Below are 23,685 nucleotides of genomic sequence, written 5' to 3'. Positions count from 1 at the left end.
TAATGATATCATCCCTGCTACGATATTTTCGATTACTTTTATAGGCTATATTAGCTGTATTTAGCCTACATTTTGCTGGTCCAATTTGGTTCAGTGAGTCAAATTAAAACCCTGCCAGCCCTGCATTTTGGCATATAAACTTTCTCAGTAGTTTAAAAAATATTGTGTCAAACGTTACGGTGTAAGTTAGTCCCAACCCTTCACCCACCTCATATAGGTTTAGGGTTTTTACTTATAAACTGTATTCTGTAAGATTTACAAACGTTGTGCGTGTCGGTTCGATTGAATCTTTGCAATGAACAGTCTCAAACAAACGATTCGTACATCTTTTAGTCCGCCCAGTAGCGCATTCCTTTTGGCTTCCTGAAATGACTTTCTTGTCGGAGAGGGTCCAACATCACTGTGCCACCAGCTATGGTAAGTTATTGCATGTTTCATTTCTCTTTAAAGTCGTAAAACGTTTAGTATCCATGCGTGTAAGACTTGTGCAACAAAACCCTGCTTCAACAGTTTCTATCATACTTCTGAACTGAGAGCGAACTTGTGGGTCTCAGAATTCGGAAAGGCGTATCATGTTTCAGTATTTGTTTTTTATTGTCTAATTTCACAGATGTTTTCCGGACTGTCTTGAAATAAAGAGTCTTCCTGACCTCCACATTGCTGCCAGAATGTCCTCCATAGATCCCTATCAGTACATCATAGTAAGTTTCATTATGTCATTAAGAAATCTCAAGTAGAACCTGTTTCATTAAGTTAGGGTAAATTCATCCTTAATGTTGACATGGTATTTGGAGATTTTTAATAAATCTGTTTTAATTTTAATATCTATTCATTTATTCGTTAATGTTGTCAATAACATTTAGTCTCTATGTTGGAAATGAAAAACTGTAAAGCTGCTGCAGTGGTTGGATTAATTTGCATGCAGACATCTGCTGAATTAATGACATTCGAGACACATGTAGTGTCTAGATATAATTCTGTTTGGGAATCACCTAATGTCTATTTCCTACTTCAGTAGTTAAATGAGCTTCCTTTATACATATTTTACTGCTCTTGACGCTCTAAATCCTTGACTTTGTGGATCATTATATGCGCAGGTTGAGCATCAGTATTCTCATAGATTGAAAGTAAATGTGGTGAGAGCTCAAAATGTGACAAAAGGAGCATTTGGGGATTTATGTGAGTATATATTTATGCTGTCATTTTTGCTGTCTTCTTGCTATTTAAATAAACCCTTGAATGAATATTTATTTTCAAGTGATTGTATGTTTGTTCACAGTGGACACCCCAGACCCTTATGTGGAACTGTCCATACCAACCACACCAGAGTCAAGAAAACGAACACAACACATAAATAACGACATTAACCCGAAGTGGAATGAAACATTTGAATTCATATTGGATCCCAATCAACCCAATGTTTTGGAGGTAAAAAAAATTCTACTCTCATTACTTATGGAGTATTATTTACATTGGCCTTTAAAAGCATTTTCTGTATCTCCTGTTTCAAAACAGTGGTCCTAAAAAGTATTTTGAGACTTAAGGCACACTTTAAAATATACATTTCTTTGAATTAGATTACGGCATCAAATCAAGTAGAATCTGCTGACAAATTATACTTGACGTTTTACTAGAGTAACTTCACGTTTCTCAGCTGCTTTTGCAGTGACTTTTAACCAGCTGGTGTCATGGTGATATTTAGTGGATTTTTTGGAAGTCAGAACCCTATCAAGTTTACACAAGGGGCACTTGAAGCTATAAAGTTCCCCAACACTTTTTGTCCTAATTTTCACCTAGAACTACACTAACGTTCAAAAATTTGAGGTGAACAAGTTTTTCAACACCAAATCAGCATATTCGAATAATTTCTGAAGGATCATGTGACACTGAAGACTGGAGTAATGCTGCTGAAAATTCAGCTTTAAAATACAAAACAGTTATCTTAACTGTTTTAATAATATTTCAAAAAATTGCTGATTTTGCAGTATTTTTAGTCAAATAAATGCAGTCTCGGTGAGCATGAAATATTTAAAGATCTGTATGCATTATTTCACCATTTAAAACTGAATAAATGTGTTTTTGTGAAATGTTTTGCTTGAAAAGTGTGCCTGTGCTGTTGTTGGTTTATATGGCATGGTTTATGAAGTATTAATAAAGGTGTTGTTTTGAATTGAAATACATCAGCACTTTGATATAATGCTGTTTGAATGCTCTTTATTTAGATGACACTGATGGATGCTAATTATTTCATGGACGAAACTCTGGGCACAGCTAAATATTCCCTCTCAAAGCTCAAAGTGGGGCAGACAGAGCATGTTACCCTATCTATTGGCAAGGTAAATGTTTCTTCTTTTCTTTTTTTTACACCATGAACCTGCATAAACTAAATTCATAGTTACTGTTTTTCAGTGTCTTGTTGTTTACTATTATTCTCTGATTTTTGCTAGACGACAAAAGTGTTCCTCGACTTGTTCTTAGAAGTGTGGTATGTATGAAGAAATGTTTATTTCTATAAATTGTGTAAGTTTTATGCATACAAGAGTGGATGAGGGACTGAAAGTGAATCATATTTGTGCAGTGCGTCCACAGACTTGCGCTTCAGCATGACACTGTGTGATCAGGAGAAACTCTTCATGCAGATGCGCAGGGACAGAGTTATGCTCAGCATCAAGAAGCTTCTCAAAATGGAACACCCACGCTTCCTTCCAGCCTCACCTAGAGAAGTAAAGTCAAAAACCACAAAAAAACTGCCTTATAAACAGCTATACTAAAAAAAAAATCTTATCTCTAGCGACAGCGATCCTTTCTGATAGCAGCTCTATTTTTGTGCAGGTTCCCACCATCGCCATTTTGGGTTCTGGAGGTGGTTTCCGTGCAATGGTTGGTTTCTCTGGTGTGATGAAGGCTCTGTATGAATCTGGGGTGCTTGACTGTGCAACATACCTAGCAGGACTTTCTGGGTCAACATGGTCAGTAAAAGTCGAATGTTTCGTTTTTTTCTTTAAAACTAATGCTAAAATCCCATGGACTTCTACAATCTTAAAAATACAAGTAATGTTTCCAAAATGGGCTTTTCACAGCATTGCCATTGTAGAACCATTTTGGATTCCTTTAAGAACCTTTCAGTGAACAGTTCTCAAAAGAATAACGTATTTTCTTAGAGTGAAGAACATTTTAGTAATCTGAAGAACCTTTTTCCACTATAAAGAATCTTTTGTACAGTGGGAAGGTTCTATGGATGTTCATGGAACCATTAAAGAACCTTTTCAGGGACCAGAAAATCCAAAAATGTTTATGCGGGTCCCTAATTAACCATCCAAAACACCCTAGCAACCACATAACAATATGCTGAACACTATTCTGAACACTTCAACAACCTCATCAATCACCAATCACATCAAAAATGGTAAAAATCTTGCATACATCCATGTTGCTTATATTTCTACAGGTATATGTCCATGCTGTACTCGCACCCTGAGTTTCCCGCTAAAGGCCCAGGGGATATTAATATGGAGCTGATGAACAGAGTCAGCAATAACCCGCTCAAACTGCTCCTGCCCCAAAATATCAACCGCTACGTTAAAGAGCTGTGGAAGAAGAAATCGGCCGGACAGCCTGTCACCTTCACTGACATCTTCGGGATGTTGATCGGAGAAACTCTTATACCAGGGGTGAGATATGCAGGAATACAAACTGGGTTATTGAGTTTTTACTGCAGTAGGCCATCAAGAGCGGCATGAACTGCACTGGGCTGCACTGTACTCTATTTATACACTGTAGTTTGTTCAAATACAAAGACTCCTTTGTATGTTGTCTCTCTATTATGCATCCCAATGCAAATGGACCCTTCTCTTGGGGAGGATGGTCCTTGTAAATCAGGAAGATACTTCTCTATACAGGAAGGAATGTGTACTACCATTAATGTATACCATTAATATTTTTTTAAGAAAGAAAGAAATGAACACTTTTATTCAGCATGGATGCATTAAATTGATCAAAAGTGAAATAATGTTACAAAAGATTTTTATTTCAAATTAATGGTGTATTTTTATAACATCAAAGAATCCTGAAAAAAAGTATCATGGTTTTCACTAAACAGCCATATCACCCTGCAGCCCAAGACCGGTTGCCCACTGAAGCTAACCAGGGTTGAGCCTGGTCAGTACCTGGATGGGAGACCTCCGGTGAAAAACTAGGTTGCTGTTGGAAGAGGTGTTAGTGAGGCCAGCAGGGGGTGCTCACCCTGTGGTCTGTGTGGGTCCTAACGCCCCGGGGACACTATACTGTCAAAAAGCACTGTCTTTCGGATGAGACGTTAAACCGAGGTCCTGACTCTCTGTGGTCACTAAAAATCCCATGGCACTTCTCGTAAAGAGTAGGGGTGTAACCCTGGTGTCCTGGCCAAATTCCCTCTACTGGCCCTTGTCTATCATGGCCTCCTAATAATCCCCATACACTTGATTGGCTCAATGATTCTCTCTCCTCTCCACCTGTAGCTGGTGTGTGGTGAGGAGAGAGAATCATTATAAACTCATAATTAGGAGTTATTAAAGACTGTTATTTTGAGTTATATTCTCGTCTCCGTGTTCCTTATTCATCCTTGCTGTGTGCACCGTGACACCATCCTTTTAGAAAATGCTATGCCTTATTTTAATATCAATTTTTTTTTACGTGCATTGACACAGATGCTCTAAAGAAAAAAAGTTTGATCGTTGAGCTTACTTTGTGTGTGTGTGTGTGTGTTTTGCACAGAGAATGAACACCAAACTGAGCTCCATGCAGGCGAAGATTAATGACGGTCAGAGCCCCCTTCCTCTCTTTACCTGTCTGCACGTCAAGCCTGATGTCTCTGAGCTCATGTTCGCAGGTAAGATGACAGTTCACAGAAACATTAAGAATGCTACATTATATTGTATTGTCCGGTATTGATTGTGTGAATTGTAGAATTATGAAAAATAAATGAGACCACACCGCAACTGTACAAACATATTTGTACAAATTTGTATAAAACCACTTTCATAGCCTCCATGGAAGCTGAACACTATCGATTTGTTTAATACTGTGGAAAACATGCAAATACTTGTTATGGGACCTAATGATTGACCCACTGTGAACTCACTATGAACTTTCACAGTCCCCCCCCGCAGGTGTAGACACTATTTTTAGAGACTAGTCATTTTCTGTTGAATGGGATCAGAGATTGTAACTAAACAGATGATGGTTAAGTGGAAGTATTTGTCAGTTCACTTGCTGTACATTATGCATTGTATTTGTCTGGACATGAGTCACATAGTCGAGTAGTATTTTGGTAGTGCAGTGTAATAGATAAAAACGCCTTTGATTGTTATTTTGACTTAATAATATTGAGTTTGTTTGCTCTGTCTCAATCAGACTGGCTGGAGTTCAGCCCGTATGAGATTGGCATGGCCAAATACGGCACCTTCATGTCTCCAGGGCTGTTTGGGAGCAAGTTCTTTATGGGAAGCGTTGTGAAACAATACGAGGAAAACCCCATACATTTCCTCATGGGTAAGACTGGGACTGCTCTGAATTTCAACAGAACGGTTTGCTAAGAGACTACTCAATATGCATATGATTACTCATACTTCCCATCAATTTATAAATAATATTCCTAAGAAGTTTTGAAATGTATAGAGTTGGACTGAAGCATTAGTTCACTCCAGAATTACAATTTCCTGATTATTTACTCACCTCCATGTCATTCAAGATGTTCATAGCTTTTGTTCTTTAGTTGAAAAGAAATTAAAGTTGAGGAAAACATTCCAGGATTTTTCTCCATATGGTGGACTTCAACAGGGACAATGTGTTGAAGGTCCAAATTGCAGTTTCAGTGCAGCCTCAAAGGGCTCTACACGATCCCAGCTGAGGAATAAGGGTCTTATCTATCGAAACAATCTGCCATTTTCTAAAAAAAATGTATATACTTTTAAGTATATACAGCCACATTGAAACTGCAATTTGAAAATACATTACAAGAATACTATACAATACAGTACAATACAAGAAAACTGTTATTTTAAATGAATGAATAAATGTTCATGACACTGCTGTTTTTACATATGACGGCATACAAATTGCAAATAAATGCAGCCTTGTTCAGCATTTATAGGCTCTTTCAAAAACATAAACCTTTTTAAAGGTAGTGTAGGTAAATAAAGTTTGTTACAGTGTGTTATATAAATAAAAACAATGAAATATAATTCAGTTTTTGATTTTGAATGACCTTTGCCGACAGCTGTTCAAAACAAACATGAATATTGAGAGAGAAATCGTCAAAAGACTAAAAAACATGCTCTTCGTGCTTTTTTCTTATGAGTAACACTTTATATAAATGCTAAATGCGTTGAACAAAGAACACTTCTCTTGCACAAAAGAACATTTTCTCAGTCAGACTATGAGCTCTACATCTGAATTTATAATCCTTCATAATTTTGTTTACTAGAATATCAGTTCCAAGTATTGTTTGTCTTTAAGCAATTTTAATGTAAGTGTATGTGCTGCAGGTGTATGGGGCAGTGCTTTCTCCATCCTCTTTAACCGGGTTCTGGGGATGAAGGAGACCACCAGCAGTAGCACAATGGAGGAGGAGCTGGGTGAGTAAGATTGTGTCTTACTCTGTTAGCTATCAGAGGCAAAGAACTTGATGGATGAGACAAATTGCTCCACATTTCAAAAGAACCCAAATGTAGGCCAAGTTAGATTGTGATCATATTGTCAGTTTGTATCCTTGTAACATGCTGAAATGTGCCATTACTTGTTCTTGTGCAGACATGTACAGTTGACACACATCAGTGCATGAGTGATAAGTGATAAGATTAACACACTGCCACACTGATCTACACATTCAGAGTTGAAGTAAAGCATCATATAACACTAACAGATAAGTACAGTAGCATAAGTAACAGTTCAGTAGGTTCATGTTCCACTGTTCATACATACGTTTTGATTAGATAATATTTAGCTTTTTTTATTTTTGTATTAAAGTTTTTCCAGACTGGGACTTTATTTTCAACCACGTTTAGTGTAGTAAAGAATCAGGGGATCACAATGAAAAATCTTAATGTTCTTCTATGCTAAATTTAAATAGGCCTACTTTTTTGTGAGTTTCACCCATACGGTGAAACCCAAGACAAGGTAAAGAAAGGGGTCGTCTCTTATCGTAGGTCCAATCTGAAACTTTTGCATCTTCTGTTTTTCAGAGCAAATTAAACCCGAGCATATTGTGGGTGATGATTCAGCAGATAATGAAGAGGAAACTCGAAGGGGTGAGAAAGTTCTCTCTGATCGTTTATCTCTCTTTCACTTTCTCATTCACACACGCACTCCATTCAGTTCAGGGCTCAACAATAACAATGGCCTACAGGTTTGGGGTCAGTGTGTGAGAGTTTCAGATCAGTTGATGGGACTGTCACATACACTGTTGCGTCATTACATCCCATGTTTCTTCATGTACATGTTTTTATACCTTACATGTTTAAGCATTTGGTTTTGTGTGGTATGATGAACATTGTTATTTTAATCTTGTTTTATTTATTTATTCATTTGATGTTACCAGGGTACTATTATGTATCTGTTTAATGGTTTAGTCATTTTATTAATTAATTTATTTATTCATTCATTCATTCATTTATTAATTTAAATTGCTACCAAGGTATCATTATCTAACTGTTTTGTCTATTTATTTATTTGTTTGTTTGCTTTAATTATTACCAGGGTAACATATATCTAAAGGCCCATTCACACCAAGGACGATAACTGTAAAGATAACGATAAAGATGTAGCACGTGAGCATTTCCATTTTTGCGTAAAGGCCCGTCCTGACAGTGCGTTAAAGGGATAGTTCACCCAAAAAGGAAAATTCTGTCATTTATTCACCCTCGAGTAGTTCCAAACCTGTATGAATGTCTTTGTTCTGCCGAACACAAAGGAAGATATTTTGAAGAAAGTTTGTAACCAGGCTGTTTTGGGGCACCATTGACTTCCATAGTAGGGAAAAAATACTATGGAAGTTAATGGTGCCCCAGAACTACTCTGTTTCCCACATTCTTCAGAATATCTTCCTTTGTGTTCAGCAGAACAAAGACATTCATACAGGCTTGGAACTACTTGAGGGTGATTTTCATTTTTGGGTGAACTATCCCTTTAAGTTTTATTTTATTTACTGAATGAGTGTTAGCACGTACACTCGCGTCAGACAGACGGAACACAGTAACGTTAGAGAGGGAGACAATTAATATTCAGTGAAAAAACATTCATTGTGCTGAAATATCTGTTGTTGTACGTTAAATTAAGGTTTAAAAGTCAACATGTAGTGCAGGTATTTTATGAGTAGGAACTGTAATAGGGATAACTGCGTGTAATTGTCTGAATATAAATATCAGATGCTTCATAGGCGCCTTTTAAAGGATAAAGAAATGACAGTAAAGACGACTAAACTAGGCTATATTCACTAGCCTACATACAATGCTTAACAAATTTATGTGAGGTTATAAACAAATTATGTAAATTTTGTGCCACTGCTGCACTATATTGGTGATTACCAAAAAAATTTTTTTTTTGTTAGCTTTAGTCCTTCAACAGTAGGCTATTTTTAATGCTATAATATTATTGCTGTTATCTAAGAAAGAAAAGCAGAAAAAAAGTAAAGCGCTTTATAGTGTTTTTTGTTTTTTCAGATACCCAATTACAGTCAAAAATTACATAAACAATACCAGCAAGAATGCAAGCTATGAAAGACATAGGAGGACATTTTTGTTATTAGGTGAATAAATACTATTTAGTTATTTGTTTATTTTCCCAATAAATAACATTTTTATTTTTAAATAATTTTTTGACCGATTCCTAAAATATTTGTTTTCTCTTTATTATGACAGGTGGTCTAATAAATTAAGCACTGTATGTTTTCATAGTATTCAGTTGGCACGTTTGTTTGAAGGACATTGGACAGAATGTGGAAGTGTTTTTTGTCAATATAAAAAAAAAAGGGAAAAAAATAAAATTTGGCCTTTTTTTATCCGATTAATCGAAGAAGAAGAAAAAATTAATCGGCCAACTAATCGATTATCAAAATAATCGTTAGTTGCAGCCCTACTAAAGATAAAGGTTTGTAAGTATACTCTAGTGAAAAATAAATATACTAAAATGTATTTGAAATACATTTATTTCATGCTAAGTATACTACAAATACATTTATATTTTTATGTACAATACTTAATAAACATACTCTGCAATTGTACTTTTGGTGTACTAAACTGGTATATTTAAAGTCTGCTAAATTGTGACGACTAATGTTTTACTTAATGCACTTTAATTGTGTGGAAGTAGTGCTGAAGTCCAATTAAAGATTTACTGAAGTTATGTGATTGTGCTAAAGTGGAGCTATTGCAAGTATACTTCAGGTACACTTGAAATATCTTGCATTTAAAGACCGATATTATTCAAAAATCATACAATCCTCATCAACAGTAACATTAAAACATATTTTGGGTTTACTGTTAAGTTTAAAATAAAGTTTAATTATAATTTTTATATCAGTAAGTCTTAAGCGATATGTCAGTAAATGTTAATAGATTTGAACTATGCTTAGTATGAAATGTATTGTATGTAATGTATATGTATCTTTCTGAAACGTTTACGACACAAAGACTTTTTTTTTCCATTCATTTTTGAGGTTGGTGCAGTGAAAATATTAGCAGAGTAGGTAAAAATCTGGTAAAAAAAAAATGAGCCAGAGAATCACTGTTTGTCTCTGTCTCTCGTTCATCCAGGAGGCACAGAAAGCGCAGAGGCAGAAGATGAGCGTCAGCGTCATGCCCAGGCTAGCTGGGTTCAGCGCATGTTGACCTCCATAATGGGGGACACCACCCTGTTCACCACACGTGAGGGCCGTGCCGGCAAGGTGCACAATTTCATGCTGGGACTCAACCTAAACTCTTCCCTGCCCTTCTCTCCCTTCAGTGGCCTCATGAACCAAACCTCAGTGGATGAGGAGGTTGATGCTGTTACAGGTACTAATGAATCATTTAGCTGACACTTTTCTGCAAATTTAGATACATTTTGATGTAAAGGACCTCCAAATGTTAAACACCTTGCAAGGACCCCTCCTTAAAAAGGAAGGCTTTTATAATTAGAAAAGCTATATGTTTTATTAGTGCTGTCAAACGACTAATCGTGATTAATCGCATCCAAAATAAAAGTTTTTGTTTACATAATATATGTGTATGTACTGTGTATATTTATTATGTATATATAAATACACACATGCATGTATATATTTAAGAAAAATGTTGTTTATATTTTAAATTTATATATAAAATACATTAAATGAATATAAATACATACATGTAAATAGATGTAAATATTTGAGAAATATATGCTGTATGTGTGTGTATGTGTGTATATATACATAATAAATGTGCACAGTACATACACATATATTATGTAAATAAAAACTTATTTTGGAAGCGATTAATCGCGATTAATCGTTTAATCGCATGTATATACAGACTTCATCTAGATTATTGAATATTATTACTATATAGATATAATAATTTTTATATTATTAAAGTTATGAAAAATCTCTTTTTTTACGGCAATATTAACTTTTTTCAAGCTTAAATATTTTTTACTGATATTTTTAACAGACCCCCTAGCACCTACTTGGGGTCTTCACGTTCCATTTTAAAAAACCCTGACTCACAGTTCAACCAAACGCAAGGTGCCTTGATCAAGGGCACAATAGTGAGAATTCAAGGATCACCCTTCAGAGGATTCAAACCTACACCTTTTTTTGTCCAGAATTTTACTATGTATTTTTCTTAGTGCCTGAAACCTCTACTTAACCTGGTCTTGCAAAGTATGCAGTTAAAAAGAAATGGGTGTGACGGACTGTAGGTGGAACAATAGGCTGAAATCTAGTCAGGTGCCGCAGGACTTGATGATGGGCTTTCAAACATTATTGGTGTCTGAGTGGGAGGAAGTCAGTTAGTCAACTCTCAAAACTTCTTACATACCAACACACCCAGTGCAGATTAAGTTTTCTCCCAGGGGTTAAAAATGCAGAAACATCACACAGGAAGCATCTTTGACACATGAGACAGTTTATGCGCTTTCTTAAGTTTATGTGTCATTCTGTTAATCTCACTGATGATTAAGGCAAAGTCTAATTTACAATTACTGATAATAATTGCACTGCATGTCTCTTTGACACCGCAGCAGTCTACTTCCTGTTGACACTTGGGTGTGGGAATAAAGATAAGTGCTTTGTAAGAATTTGTACAGTAATGTTGAATAAATGATGACATTGTTGCATAAAACTTTCATTACTCACAAGCAGCTAGGTGAGTGTTAGTAATGGCATTCTGCAGTTCCTTTATAGGTCATTGGCAAACAACAGTGATGACATTGAAATTATATTTTCCTGCAGATCCTGACGAGTTTGAGCGAATCTATGAGCCCCTAGATGTGAAGAGTAAGAAAATCCACGTGGTGGACAGCGGTCTTACCTTTAACCTGCCCTACCCTATCATTCTGCGGCCACAGAGAGGAGCTGACCTCATCATTTCCTTTGACTTCTCAGCCAGGCCCAGTGACTCCAGCCCACCATTTAAAGTAAGTTTCTGACATGAAGCTAATGCATGACACATACATATTAAAGGGATAGTTCACCCAAAAATGAAAATTCTGTCATTACTCACCCTCATGTCATTCGAAACCCGTAAGACCTTCGTTCATCTTCGGAACACAAATTAAAATATCTTTTAATACTGACTGTCCATAGACGGCAATGCAACTATCACATTCAAGGCCCAGAAAGGTAGTAAGAACATCATTAAAATAGTCCGTGTCACCTCAGTGGTTCAACCTTAATTTTATGAAGCTACAAGAATACTTTTTGTGCACAAAGAAAACCAAAATAATGACTTTATGCAACAATTTCTTCTCTTCCGTGCCAGTGTTTAACGCACGTAACTTTTTGACTGTACTAAAGCATAAAAATACCATTAAAGCTGCAAGCAGCGATGACGGGCCCAAGCCGTCAGTGCAACCGCCACCCCCGTGTCATCAGGAAAACGGTGCCCAGCGAGCACATGCATTACAGTAACCCTCTGGCAGTTTGGTTTTAAGGGATACGACAATTAAAGGGTTAATCCAAACCATCAACTCTGTGAAACACACACACACAGAACAACATATAAAACTTTAACTTTGTAACACTTTACAATAAGGTTTCAGTTTTTAACATTATACTTATTGTTCATGTTAATTAATATAGTTATAGTATTTATGGTAACACATTCTATGAAGCCCATATTTATACATAATACAAGTATTCTCAAGGCATTATAATGAATGCATAATGCATTATAAATAACTTTATAATATGTTATATCATCTCAAGAATATTCTTAAGAACAGTTTTAATGTATTATAATAGTTACTTATTTGTGGTTATAGCTTTTAAGTGTATGATGATTTATAACACACAATGAACACGATCCATCTGTTTAAGTTACAATGGATTATATTTCTCATAGTTGTAATGTATTATAATTCTCATATCTTGCCACGTTACTTATGTTACTTTACTTAAAGCAGACAAAGACCACTTATAAGTAATAATAATAATAACAATAATATATTTTTTTTTTTTCTCAAACAGTCAATCAGATATCAGATCAGATGAATGTGTAATATGACACATTTGCTTTGAACCATTTCTATTGTAATATCAGTTTGATTATTTTGATGGCACCCTTTAGACAGCTGTTGTACTCTGCAAATACATGTCATCTAGCAGTCATGAGAGTATTAGTAGTGTGTCTGCTGAATATACTGTATGCTGACACTTTATTTTGATGGTTCCTCAACAGACAAACTGAGTATAGGATACTTTGCCAGTATGTGAACAATCTACCTACCCTACCTAAGTCTACTGATACAATTAGTTTTATATAAACATTCATGCACTCAAGAGATGTTGTAAGGTATTTATAGGCAGCTATAAATGTTTTTTGTCGAGCATGTATATAATGTTTAATAATTGTATTTTCATACTTTATTAAGGATCAATTTAACATTTCTAAATTATTATGTTATTTTCGCTCCATGTGTTAATAAATGCTTTATTAACACATATTCCTGCTGTAATTCATGATTAAGTCAGGTAGTTATAAAACATTTAGCAGTTGCCAGCCATCTATTTGTGTGAGCTCATCTAAAATGCGGACTATTTATACCTTATAAAGCAGTTACAATGCAGATTTAAAGGCTCATTTATCTTCCAAACAGAAAATTTAAACAAACACAACACAGAGGGATACAGAACACAGAAATATTTTTTTCACGATGCAAAAAATGAAACAACTTTACACTTGATAAAAAAAGAAGAAAAATAAACCTCTGCAATTTAATTGAAAAAATAAAAATAAATGAATTAAAATTAAAGTGTACAGTTGTACAGTTAAATTTTTTGCATCTTGAAAAAATATTTCTGTTCTGTATTCCTCTGTGTTGTTTGTTTATTTTTTCTGTTAGGAAGATGACTGAGCCTTTAAATCTCCTTTGTAATAGATATGCCTAATAAATAAAGAACAAGCCAATTATAGCTGTATTTAAAAACTGCTTACTAATGACTATTAATGTTGCCACAATGCTTTATAATAACTGCACACTATGAATCATTAGGTAAACATTAGTAAATAGTTAGTTCATCCTTTATAAAGTGTTACCCTATAATGTATTTTAATTGTTGTTATGATTATTCATGAGATTTTATAACACATTATAAGATTTTTTATAATGCATTATGCATTCATTATAATGCCTTAAGAATACCCTTACAATGTATTATAAATATGGGCTTCATAGAAAGTGTTACCGTATTTATTAGTGTTAGTTAATATTCAAAACTGAAACATTATTAAGATTTAAATTTTTATCTGTTAACATTAATTAATGCACTGTGAAATAACGAACATTTTGATTAACTAACATCAACAAACATTAATAAATTCTGTGAAAATATATTTTTCATTGGTAGTTCATGTTAGTTAATGCATTTACTAATGTTAACAAAGGAGACATTATTATAAAGTTTTATCAAAACCTTTAATGAAGTCGTCGGGGAAGTCGTGGCCTAATGGTTAGAGAGTCGGACTCGTAATCGAAAGGTTGCGGGTTCGAGTCCCCGGCCGGCAGGGATTGTAGGTGGGGGGAGTGAATGTACAGCGCTCTCTCCACCCTCAATACCACGACTGAGGTGCCCTTGAGCAAGGCACCGAACCCCCAATTGCTCCCCGGGCGCCGCAGCATGGCTGCCCACTGCTTGTTCACGGTGTGTGTGTGTGTGTGTGTGCATTTGTTCACTACTCAGTGCTGTGTGGTAAACACAGCAGTGTGGTAAACACAGCCCACTGCTCCGGGTGTGTGTTCACGGTGTGTGTGTGTGTGTGTGTGTGTGCATTTTTTCACTACTCACTGCTGTGTGTGTGCACTTGGATGGGTTAAACACAGAGCACCAATTTCGAGTATGGGTCACCATACTTGACAATACGTCACGACTTTACTTTAATGATTTATAAGCATTTTTTTTCAATTTTATTTATCCAAGCATTCGTAAAATATTTTTGCCTGCATTGCAGCTTAGTCTGCATCTGTCAGCCGAACTGTTTTACTGTTATTTTTAAACCACTATTAAAGCATCAAAAGTTTAAACAGACCCTCTCTCTCTCTTTCGCTCTCTCACCCACCCCCTCAACCCACACTCAACTCACACAGTCACCCACCCCCCACACACAGAAGTTAAATCAACTGTCTGATAGTTTTTAAATTTTCTGCTCTCCATAGTGTATTGTAAATTCATGAAATTAATCACATTTCCTCAGAATGACTTGTTCTGTGTATGTAATTTTTTTATGAAGTGTTTGGAAGCTGCTCTTAAAAGATTTTTTTTTAAAAAGTGCTCTCTTTTTTACTGTAAATTTAATAAATTGCCATTAAAACACTGTTCAAGATATCCTAAATCCGTTCGCAATTTAGCATCTTCAGTATCTTGGCATCATGTTGAAAAAAGTTTGGTGTGAATTACTTGTTTCTGCTTGGAGTATGAATTAATTTGAAGCCTAAAATTCCCAAAAATTGACATTAAAATAAAAATAGCTAACTTCATGTTGGTCGTAGCTACTGACTGTAAATTAGAAAGTTGTCTGGCTTGATTAGAACAATATATGTACAGAGTTTGGTGTCTGTAGCTAAAACTAACCCCCCCATTTTTGACAAAAGGTGGCGCTATAGAGTGCCTCTTCCACGCCCATTTATGAGCTTTTTCCAGTGTCTAACTATCATTAATACTGATATGTGTGTTGAGTTTCATGACATTCTAAACATGTTATCTCCCTCAAAATCACCAGAAAAGAATTTTCAAGTTTGACAAGTTGCCATGGCAACATAATTTTAGATATCAATATTCCCTTCAGTTTTACATCGGCTGTGTTTTGACATTATTCTGGTGAAGTTTGAAGCAAATCGAATAAAAGTAAGATGCTGAATTCAAAGCATTTTGAAAACGACACACTTCCTGCAGCCAGTTGGTGGCGCTATAACTTTGACTCCTAATAGTCACATCTATGCGATCAGCATCATACAACGAACAAACCACTGAAGTTTGATTAAAATCAGACAATGTATGTGGCTGTTATTAGGCATTTCCTGTTTCTCATTTCTCACGTTAAGGACCCCAAAAGTGCCCGGATACTCGAAATAAAATAAAAAATAATAATAATAATCCTTAGGAAAACAATAGGGCCCTGCGCCTTACTGGCTTGGGCCCTAATAATATATTTGCAGATATTTAGGACACTTGCTAAGTTTACATTTCTCTGAACACATTGCTACAGCTAGTTATTCTACTTTGAAATGTGTGTTCCATGCTGGAATGTCTGTTTTTGTTTTGGTCCATGTGTTTCCACCCACTGCCAATTTGTTCAATAGTATTTCGACACCCTGGGTTGCCAGTTGAGGGAAAACACAGCGTATTGCAGCCACAGAAGCCAGCAAAAGAGCTGGGTCAGAGATTACAGATTCTACCCAACCTAAAAGGCGTCAGCAGCATCCATCTAAAAAGCTCTGTGACCAGTTTAAAGCTTGTCGCCTTCCATTGTCAGTTGTGCTCGTTCCTGTTGCATTTCCTCAGTCTGGCAACCCGTGTAGGAGAAGGAGGGTGGGAGAAACAAATCTCTCCAATATTTTGAATTTGGACTGCAGTACCCATTTCAAACACTAGCTGTCAATATTACACACAATGCTGTTTGAGTTTACAGTAAAAAGGAAGTCCATTTTTCCCAGTGTTGCCAACTTAGCAATTTTGTTGCTAGATTTAGCAACTTTTCAGACTACCCTAGCAACTTTTTCAAAAAGCACCTAGCAACAAATTTAGCAATTTTTAAAAATGTATTTGGCTACTTTTAGCAACTTTTGAAAAGGGACTCAAATCTAAAGAGCAGTAGCCTAGTGACTGCAGACTTAACTCAAGATGAGCGATTCATTCATAAATACCTGGGTGTGGTGATTCGATATTTTAGTGCTAAAAAAAGAACACTTGTGTCATCATTTCTTGGGCTGGTTGAATTGGAGGCGGGTGATGCAAAATCAATAGCAAAGGCAATAGTTGAGTTTCTCGAAAAGTGTAACCTTAAAAAAGAGAATCTTCAGGGTATTGGTACTGATAATGCCTCTGTGATGACTGGGGTGCACAATGGAGTCCATAAGATTTTAAAAGAAGAATGTGCTTTGCCCAATTTGGTACTCATTCGCTGTGTGTGCCATTCTTTACAACTGGCTGTCAGTGCAGCATCCAAAGAAACCATCCCTAGATGTGTTGAATACTTAATCAGGGAAACCTACAACTGGTTTTCGATTTCCCCAAAACGGCGAGAGGCATACAAAGCAGTGTATGCCACCATTAATTGTGGTCAGAAACCCCTGCAGATCACCAAAGTGTGTGCCACACGTTGGCTATCGATTGAGCCTGCGGTAACTCGCATATTGGACCAATGGGAAGAACTGAAACTCCACTTTGAGTTGACCAAGACCAGTGAGCATTGCTACATGGCAGATGTGCTCCATGCCATGTACATGGACAAGACCAACTATGTCTACCTTACATTCTTAAAATCAATCCTGTCCGAAGTACAAGTTGCAGTGAAGTCATTTGAGGGTGAACATACAGATCCTGTCAAGCTTTTGGAAAATCTGGTTCACCTCTTATCATCAGTTTGCAGCAGAGTAGTCAATCCTATGGCAAAGATTGATGTCCTGAAGGATGCCATTGATGGTCATCTCAGTACCTTTTTGAAAGCACATTGTCCCAACTCAGTCTTGCTCCAGAGGACGAAAAGGTCATTCGGAGACGATGCATCAAGTATGTTGTTGCTCTAAGCAAGGAGCTGCAAGCAAGGCTCCCAGACAATCTCGAAATCTTACGAAACATGGCTCTGTTCAGTGTTAAGGAAACAATGAAGCACAATAAAAGCAACACTGAAATGATAAATGTAGCTGAGCTACTGGGGTACCAGCCCCAGACAATTGATAAAATTGTTTCCCAATGGAGAAACATACATTTGTTGAGGTGGGAATCAACTGAAAATACCATTGAGTTTTGGAGAGAAGTGTATAACTACACAGATGCTTCCGGGTCAAAACCATTCGAAGAACTGCGCAAAGCTGCACTGGCTGCCCTCTCCTTGCCACACTCAAATGCAGAGGTTGAACGGCTGTTCAGCCAAATGAGTGTGGTCAAGTCAAAGTTAAGAAATAGACTGTCACTGCACACTCTTAACTCCATACTCCTTGTGCGGTATGGACTGAAGCTGGCTGGTGATTCTTGTTACCAGCATAAACTACCCAATGACGTTCTACAACAGTTTGGCACCACCGCAGCATACAGTTTTAAAGCCATTCCATCCTCTTCTGCTGATACCAGCTCATTGACAGAGCAGCTGGACAGTGAAGATGAAGATGATTTGCTTGCTAACCTATGAATCATCAATAAATGGAGTTTATGGAACTAGTGGAATCAATGGCAGTGTACACTGCATTGTGAATGAAAAAAGTGCCAGAAGAAACACTGAACAGCTAACCAGACAAGAAGAACCACCATCCTAAGAGATGCCTAGCAACAGACACATCATATCACATACAAGTTAAAATGCTAACTACAATTATTTGATATAATTGTTCATTTACTGATACCTTGTTATTAACATGTATAATTGTTGTTCATTTAGGTAGCATATTAACTACCAATACAGTGCTTTAATTGTTTAATTGTTGTTAATTGTTAATTTCACTAAAGAAAAGAGACTACATAAACTGTGATTGTTCAAAAGAGTGTAACTGTTCAATATCAGTGTTATATTTAAAAATAAAAATATCTGATCAAAAAGGTCTTGTGTTTGTATTACTTTTACAAATAGCCTACTACACGTATATAATTTTTTCAAACAAATCTAAATTAACATTTTAAATAATGTTTTTGCTGAGGTGGCCAGTCAATTTGAGAAAACTCATTGTGTTTTCTGTATATTACATAAAGATGCAGTTTTGCGTTGCGATTACGTAATGACGCCGTGACGTCACAGCGTCATTTAGCAAATTAAATCGTTCCACCTTTAGCAACTTCCTCTGAAAATTAGTTAGCAACAGTGATTTTTCCCGGTTTCACAGTTTCTGCTTTAAGCTCAGTTCCTGTGAGCATAGCAGAATGGGTCTTAGTTATACTAAATATTATTGCAGTTTAGAAAAGCGGAATTCTCAGCAGTCATTACTCCAGTCTTTCTAATATGCTGATTTGGTGCTCAATTAATAATTTCTTATTATTATCAATGTTGAAACCAATGGTACTGCTTAATATCTGTGTGGAAACTTTCATACGTTTTTAATCCACCGTTCTTTGATGAATAGAAAGTTCAAATCAACAGCATTTATTTATAACAGCAATCTTTTGTAACATTGTAAATGTCATCAACTTGTGTCCTTGTTTGTCTGTGTTAGGAGATACTGTTGGCTGAAAAATGGGCCCGCATGAATAAGCTGCCGTTCCCTAAGATTGATTCGAAAGTATTTGACCGAGAGGGTCTGAAAGAGTGCTATGTGTTCAAACCCAACAAGGGAGACAAGAGCTGCCCCACCGTCATTCATTTCGTCTTGGCCAACATCAACTTTCGGAACTTTAAAGCCCCAGGTGAGAGTATGTCATTGTAACAACCAATCAGTAAATAAGCTGTTTTGTGTTTCACTACCTTAAATTGATGTTTTTAAAAAAGGGCTAAATAACAGTAAATGTACCCAGCTCATTTCAAATCATGACTTTCTGTGGCTCAAATAATAAGTGAGTCATTCCAGCCTATTCTGTGAAGTAGTGAGTTGTCTGGCTGATTCAGTCTATGATTCAGACTCTATGGCTACTACTGCATGTTCAGTTACATCTGATTCACCAACTGGGTCTACTGATTCATAAAAAAAGAATCACAGAGACTTGTTTGAAAATTGTAAAGCATATTGCACTGTATGTTTGCATATTTGTATGTTTTGTGTGCAGTCAACAAGGACACCACAATAGAAAGTTGTCAATACGTTATTTGTCATTATTATTTGTCAGTGCAACTTAATATAAATTTATACTGTAAATACACTACCATCCAAAGGTTTAGGGTCAATAAGGTTTAAGAAATAAATACTTTTATTTAGCAAGGCTTATTAAATTGATCAAAACTTACAGTAAATACATTTAGAATATTACAGAATGCTGTTCTTTTTAACGTTCTAGTCATCAAAATGTCTGAAAAGTACCAGTTTCCACCAAAATATTAAGCAACACAACTGTTTTCAACATTGTAGTTTTTATGAATATTTTGTAATATTTTTTATTTTGTTTATTTCTGTCATTTTTATTAGACTTAAATTTTTTATACAATTTCATTTAAATTTTAGCTATTTTAGTTCATCAAGTTACACTAAATAAAAATGCGAAATGTTGCCCTGACAGCTAAATGAAATCAAATGCTATATATATATATATATATATATATATATATATATATATATATATATATATATAATTGTTTAACTTATTATTTTTATGGTTTTAGTTAGCTATAATAACCCTATAATAACAGTTATTACTGTTTTACTGTATTTTTGATTTAAATTAATGCAGCCTTAGTGAGCATAAACATATTAAAAAATATTACCAACCCCAAATAAACTTTTGAATTGTACTGTATAAAGAGGGATCTACAAGTCTGAGACCACATTGAAATGCAGGGATTCAAACTCTTAATCTAAACCTGGAAATTATGTTTTAGGATGTTAGAATTTTTTAAATGAAGAAATGTTTTGTCAAGCAAATCAGATTCTGTACTATTTTTAGGACACTTATAAATTGTTAGTGACGTGTGAACTTTAAAAAAAACCCTCTAATTTCTGTTTTCTTGAAGGAGTTCCCAGAGACACAGACAACGACATTGAGTTTGGTGACTTTGACATATTTGACGATCCAGCCTCTCCCTACTCTACTTTCAACTTCCAATACTCCAACAAGGCCTTCAAGAGGCTTCATGACCTCATGGAGTTCAACACGCTCAACAACATTGAGGTCAGTTTTTCTCCTTCAAACTCTGATTCAGTCACACTCACAGCAGTTTTTACAGTTTGTTTCTGGTCTTCTTTCAACATGACTCTGTTTTGTTTCGTAGGTTATAAAAGAATCGATTAAAGACAGCATTCTTCAGAGACGAGAGAACCCCTCACGCTGCTCAGTTTCCCTATCACTCAATGAGATTGAAAACAAGAAGTTCCTGAAACGAGATACCAGCATTGCAAAACGACACACCTAACAGATAGTTGCAAAAAGCTACCCAAAAGCCTTGACGTCTGAAACTGCATCGGTCCACTGGCGCTGGTTCTCATTCAGGCATTTCATGAGAATCACTGAGCAGATTCATCAGACAAGACTGGATTGACCTTATTACAGGGTCATTTTTATGCTGCATTCCAGACAACTTTGAATTCTCCCACCTCCTACTTAAAGATAACCACTGGAAAGGGGCTTTTGGTCAGACTTCCAATTCATACCAACCAGGGTTGACTAAAATTAAAACCACGTTTATCAATGATTCTAAAATAACACTATTACAAACACTCCAATAAGAAGCGCAATTTGACGTCATTACCAATATGGTGGCAAATAAAATGACATTCCGTTGGTTATTTTGAAGTAGAGGTGGACAATTCCAAAAATCCAGGTTGTCTGGATCGCAGCATGAGTGGAACGCTCTAATGGAGGGAAATGGAAAATTTGAATTCAAGTCTTACCCTCCGATTCCAGATTTTCAAATAATTGTATCTCTAACAAACCATACATCAATGGAAAGCTTAATTTATTCAGCTTAATTCAGTATAAATCTAAATTTTAAAAAATTCACCATTGTGTATGGTGAAAAATCTGAGAAATGAGAGTACTGCGCTCTTATTGGTCACTGAAAACATTATCAAATTAGCCAAAATATGTAATAAACAAACACAATGGGCAGGGGACGTGAAGAACTTTACAACATTCAGGATCATCTCCTAACCTCATTTCCAAACGGTTCTTGAATCTCCATGTTAAAGTGCTTACAAATCTGTCTGTGTACTTCTCTACGTGTTCCAAGGAGCCAAGTACTGGCAGCTTTGTTTTCACTTGACATTTTAGTAATTTATGTTCTCAGTGGTGGCCTGAGCCTCAGGACATGCTGTTCCTCATGTTTCTACCTGTGTGATAAGAAAACAATTTATGTTCTCCGTTCAGTTCTACTGTGACGCACCTATGATCAGTAGATGGTCGGTGGTTAGCCTTGCCTTCAGGACAGGATTCATCTCGTATTTTAGTGAAAGATTCATTGCTTAAGAACTGGATTCAGCTGCTTCTATTTATTTTGCTTACAAATGTCGTCTCCTGCCCAGGGGGGAGGGGGGAGGGGAGAGAGAAGGTAAAATGCCATCTTACACCTCCCATGCAGGAATCCACCTCCTTGTGAGGCATCAGGAACAATGACATGATGGGACATGTTGTGAAAATCTAATTTCCTGTTTGTATCAGATATATTTGTGGCACATACAGATCTAACTTCACACAATCATTCCTCTGGTTTACATACTTTATGATGAAATTTTATACAGAATTATTTATTTGTATGCTTATTGTGTAGTTATTGTGTTTTAAAATTGATTTTAAGATTTGGACGTCTCAAAATCAAACATTTGAAGTAAATGTCAATGAGAAAAAAGTGCTTAAAGCAGAACAGGTGAGGTCACTCATAAAACTGAACTGAGGTCAGCAGGATAAAGGTGGCAGGTAGATACCAGAAAGACAGGTTGTGTAGTAAAAATAGACCTAAGCATTAGAGGGCGCATTAGGTCCAAAATAAATGTCTATTATTGCACATTCCTTGCTGTTTGTGGTCTGTACAGTTAGTATTTGACATAATCATTATGTTGCGAACGATACAGTGGGCATGTACTTTTATATGATTCATGTATACACAGTTATCTGTCATGTGCATTTAAGTAATGTTACTAGCCTGTGTAGTGTTGTGCATAAACATAATAAAAGGATATTCATGCCGATTAATGGCCTGAGGACTTTTTACAGGAAATATACACACAAAGTATTTACTTTAAGAAACTGACTCAGGATTACTGAAGGTAAAAAAAACAATGTGGATGTCCCCAGTGCAGCAGGCAAGCTTGGAATATGGAAAAGCTTCCATTCAACAGATAGAAATATTGAATTATATTGATTTTGTCAGGAAAAATGATGATTATTAGTTATCAGTAACATTCTAGAAGAATTTTATGTGGAAGATACACAGTTACAACTTCTGTGGGGCGTGAAGAAAAAGTATTGTAACTAGTAGTGGAACTAATTACTGTTGCCAGAAAGTCATAAGTAAAGTAACAATATTACTTTTGAAAGGAGTAACTAGTAATGAGTAATATACTACATTATTTGAGTAACTAGGCCAACACTGGTAGTTACTGGGAAAAACTGTAGTTGTTTGGAATTTCCTGTAAGTTCTGTATAGTAAACTCAAAATCAAAAATACAACGTTTCATAATGGAAAAGTAAAGTATCCATGTTACTACTACTACTACTACTACTAAATTATCTCTAATAACAAATTATGTTTAAATAGTTTGTACAATCTCATTTATTGTGCCTTATCATCTTGTATCTTACACAGGGCTGACAACATTCCAGGATAACGTTTCTTACAAGCCAGAGAAATTATTCCTGCACAGATTTTTGTTCATATATACACTTCATATTTCATAAAAGGGCTATTATCAATCACATTAACACAGATGTCAACCCCCCCAAAAAATATTTAAGAGCACTGTCAAAAATTCAGGAGCACATTCTGATCAATAACAAAAATTAGCCTTCCCATTACAAGGTAATATTTGACTCAAAGTTTACAGGGTAATTTTTTTCAAATTTGATTAAAATTATGTCATTGTCAAATTAAAAAATCTATATAAGCTTTTCCAAACTTTCTAATAATAAAAAAAAAAATAGAATAAGAACAGGTAGAATAAGAAGAATAAGTTACCAATCAAAAGAAA

The 23,685-nt window shown here is 35.7% G+C and overlaps 1 protein-coding gene across 1 annotated transcript; it reads left to right on the top strand.

Annotated features, from left to right (window-relative positions):
• Positions 1–357: 357 nt before the first annotated feature.
• Positions 358–22,688, top strand: LOC306880855 (cytosolic phospholipase A2-like). Its single transcript, XM_079434649.1, has 18 exons — positions 358–417; positions 611–701; positions 1,098–1,179; positions 1,280–1,428; positions 2,223–2,336; positions 2,448–2,485; positions 2,579–2,723; positions 2,833–2,969; positions 3,449–3,671; positions 4,753–4,867; positions 5,392–5,529; positions 6,525–6,614; positions 7,221–7,286; positions 9,789–10,028; positions 11,447–11,631; positions 19,072–19,261; positions 20,517–20,674; positions 20,775–22,688. Exons 2-18 carry the CDS (start codon positions 669–671, stop codon positions 20,913–20,915), a joined length of 2,244 nt encoding a protein of 747 aa, XP_079290775.1. The 5' UTR covers positions 358–417; positions 611–668; the 3' UTR covers positions 20,916–22,688.
• Positions 22,689–23,685: the final 997 nt, after the last annotated feature.

Source organism: Barbus barbus (genome assembly GCF_936440315.1).
Source record: "Barbus barbus genome assembly, chromosome: 15".
NCBI lineage: Eukaryota > Metazoa > Chordata > Actinopteri > Cypriniformes > Cyprinidae > Barbus > Barbus barbus.
This window is presented reverse-complemented; position numbering and strand designations above follow the sequence as displayed.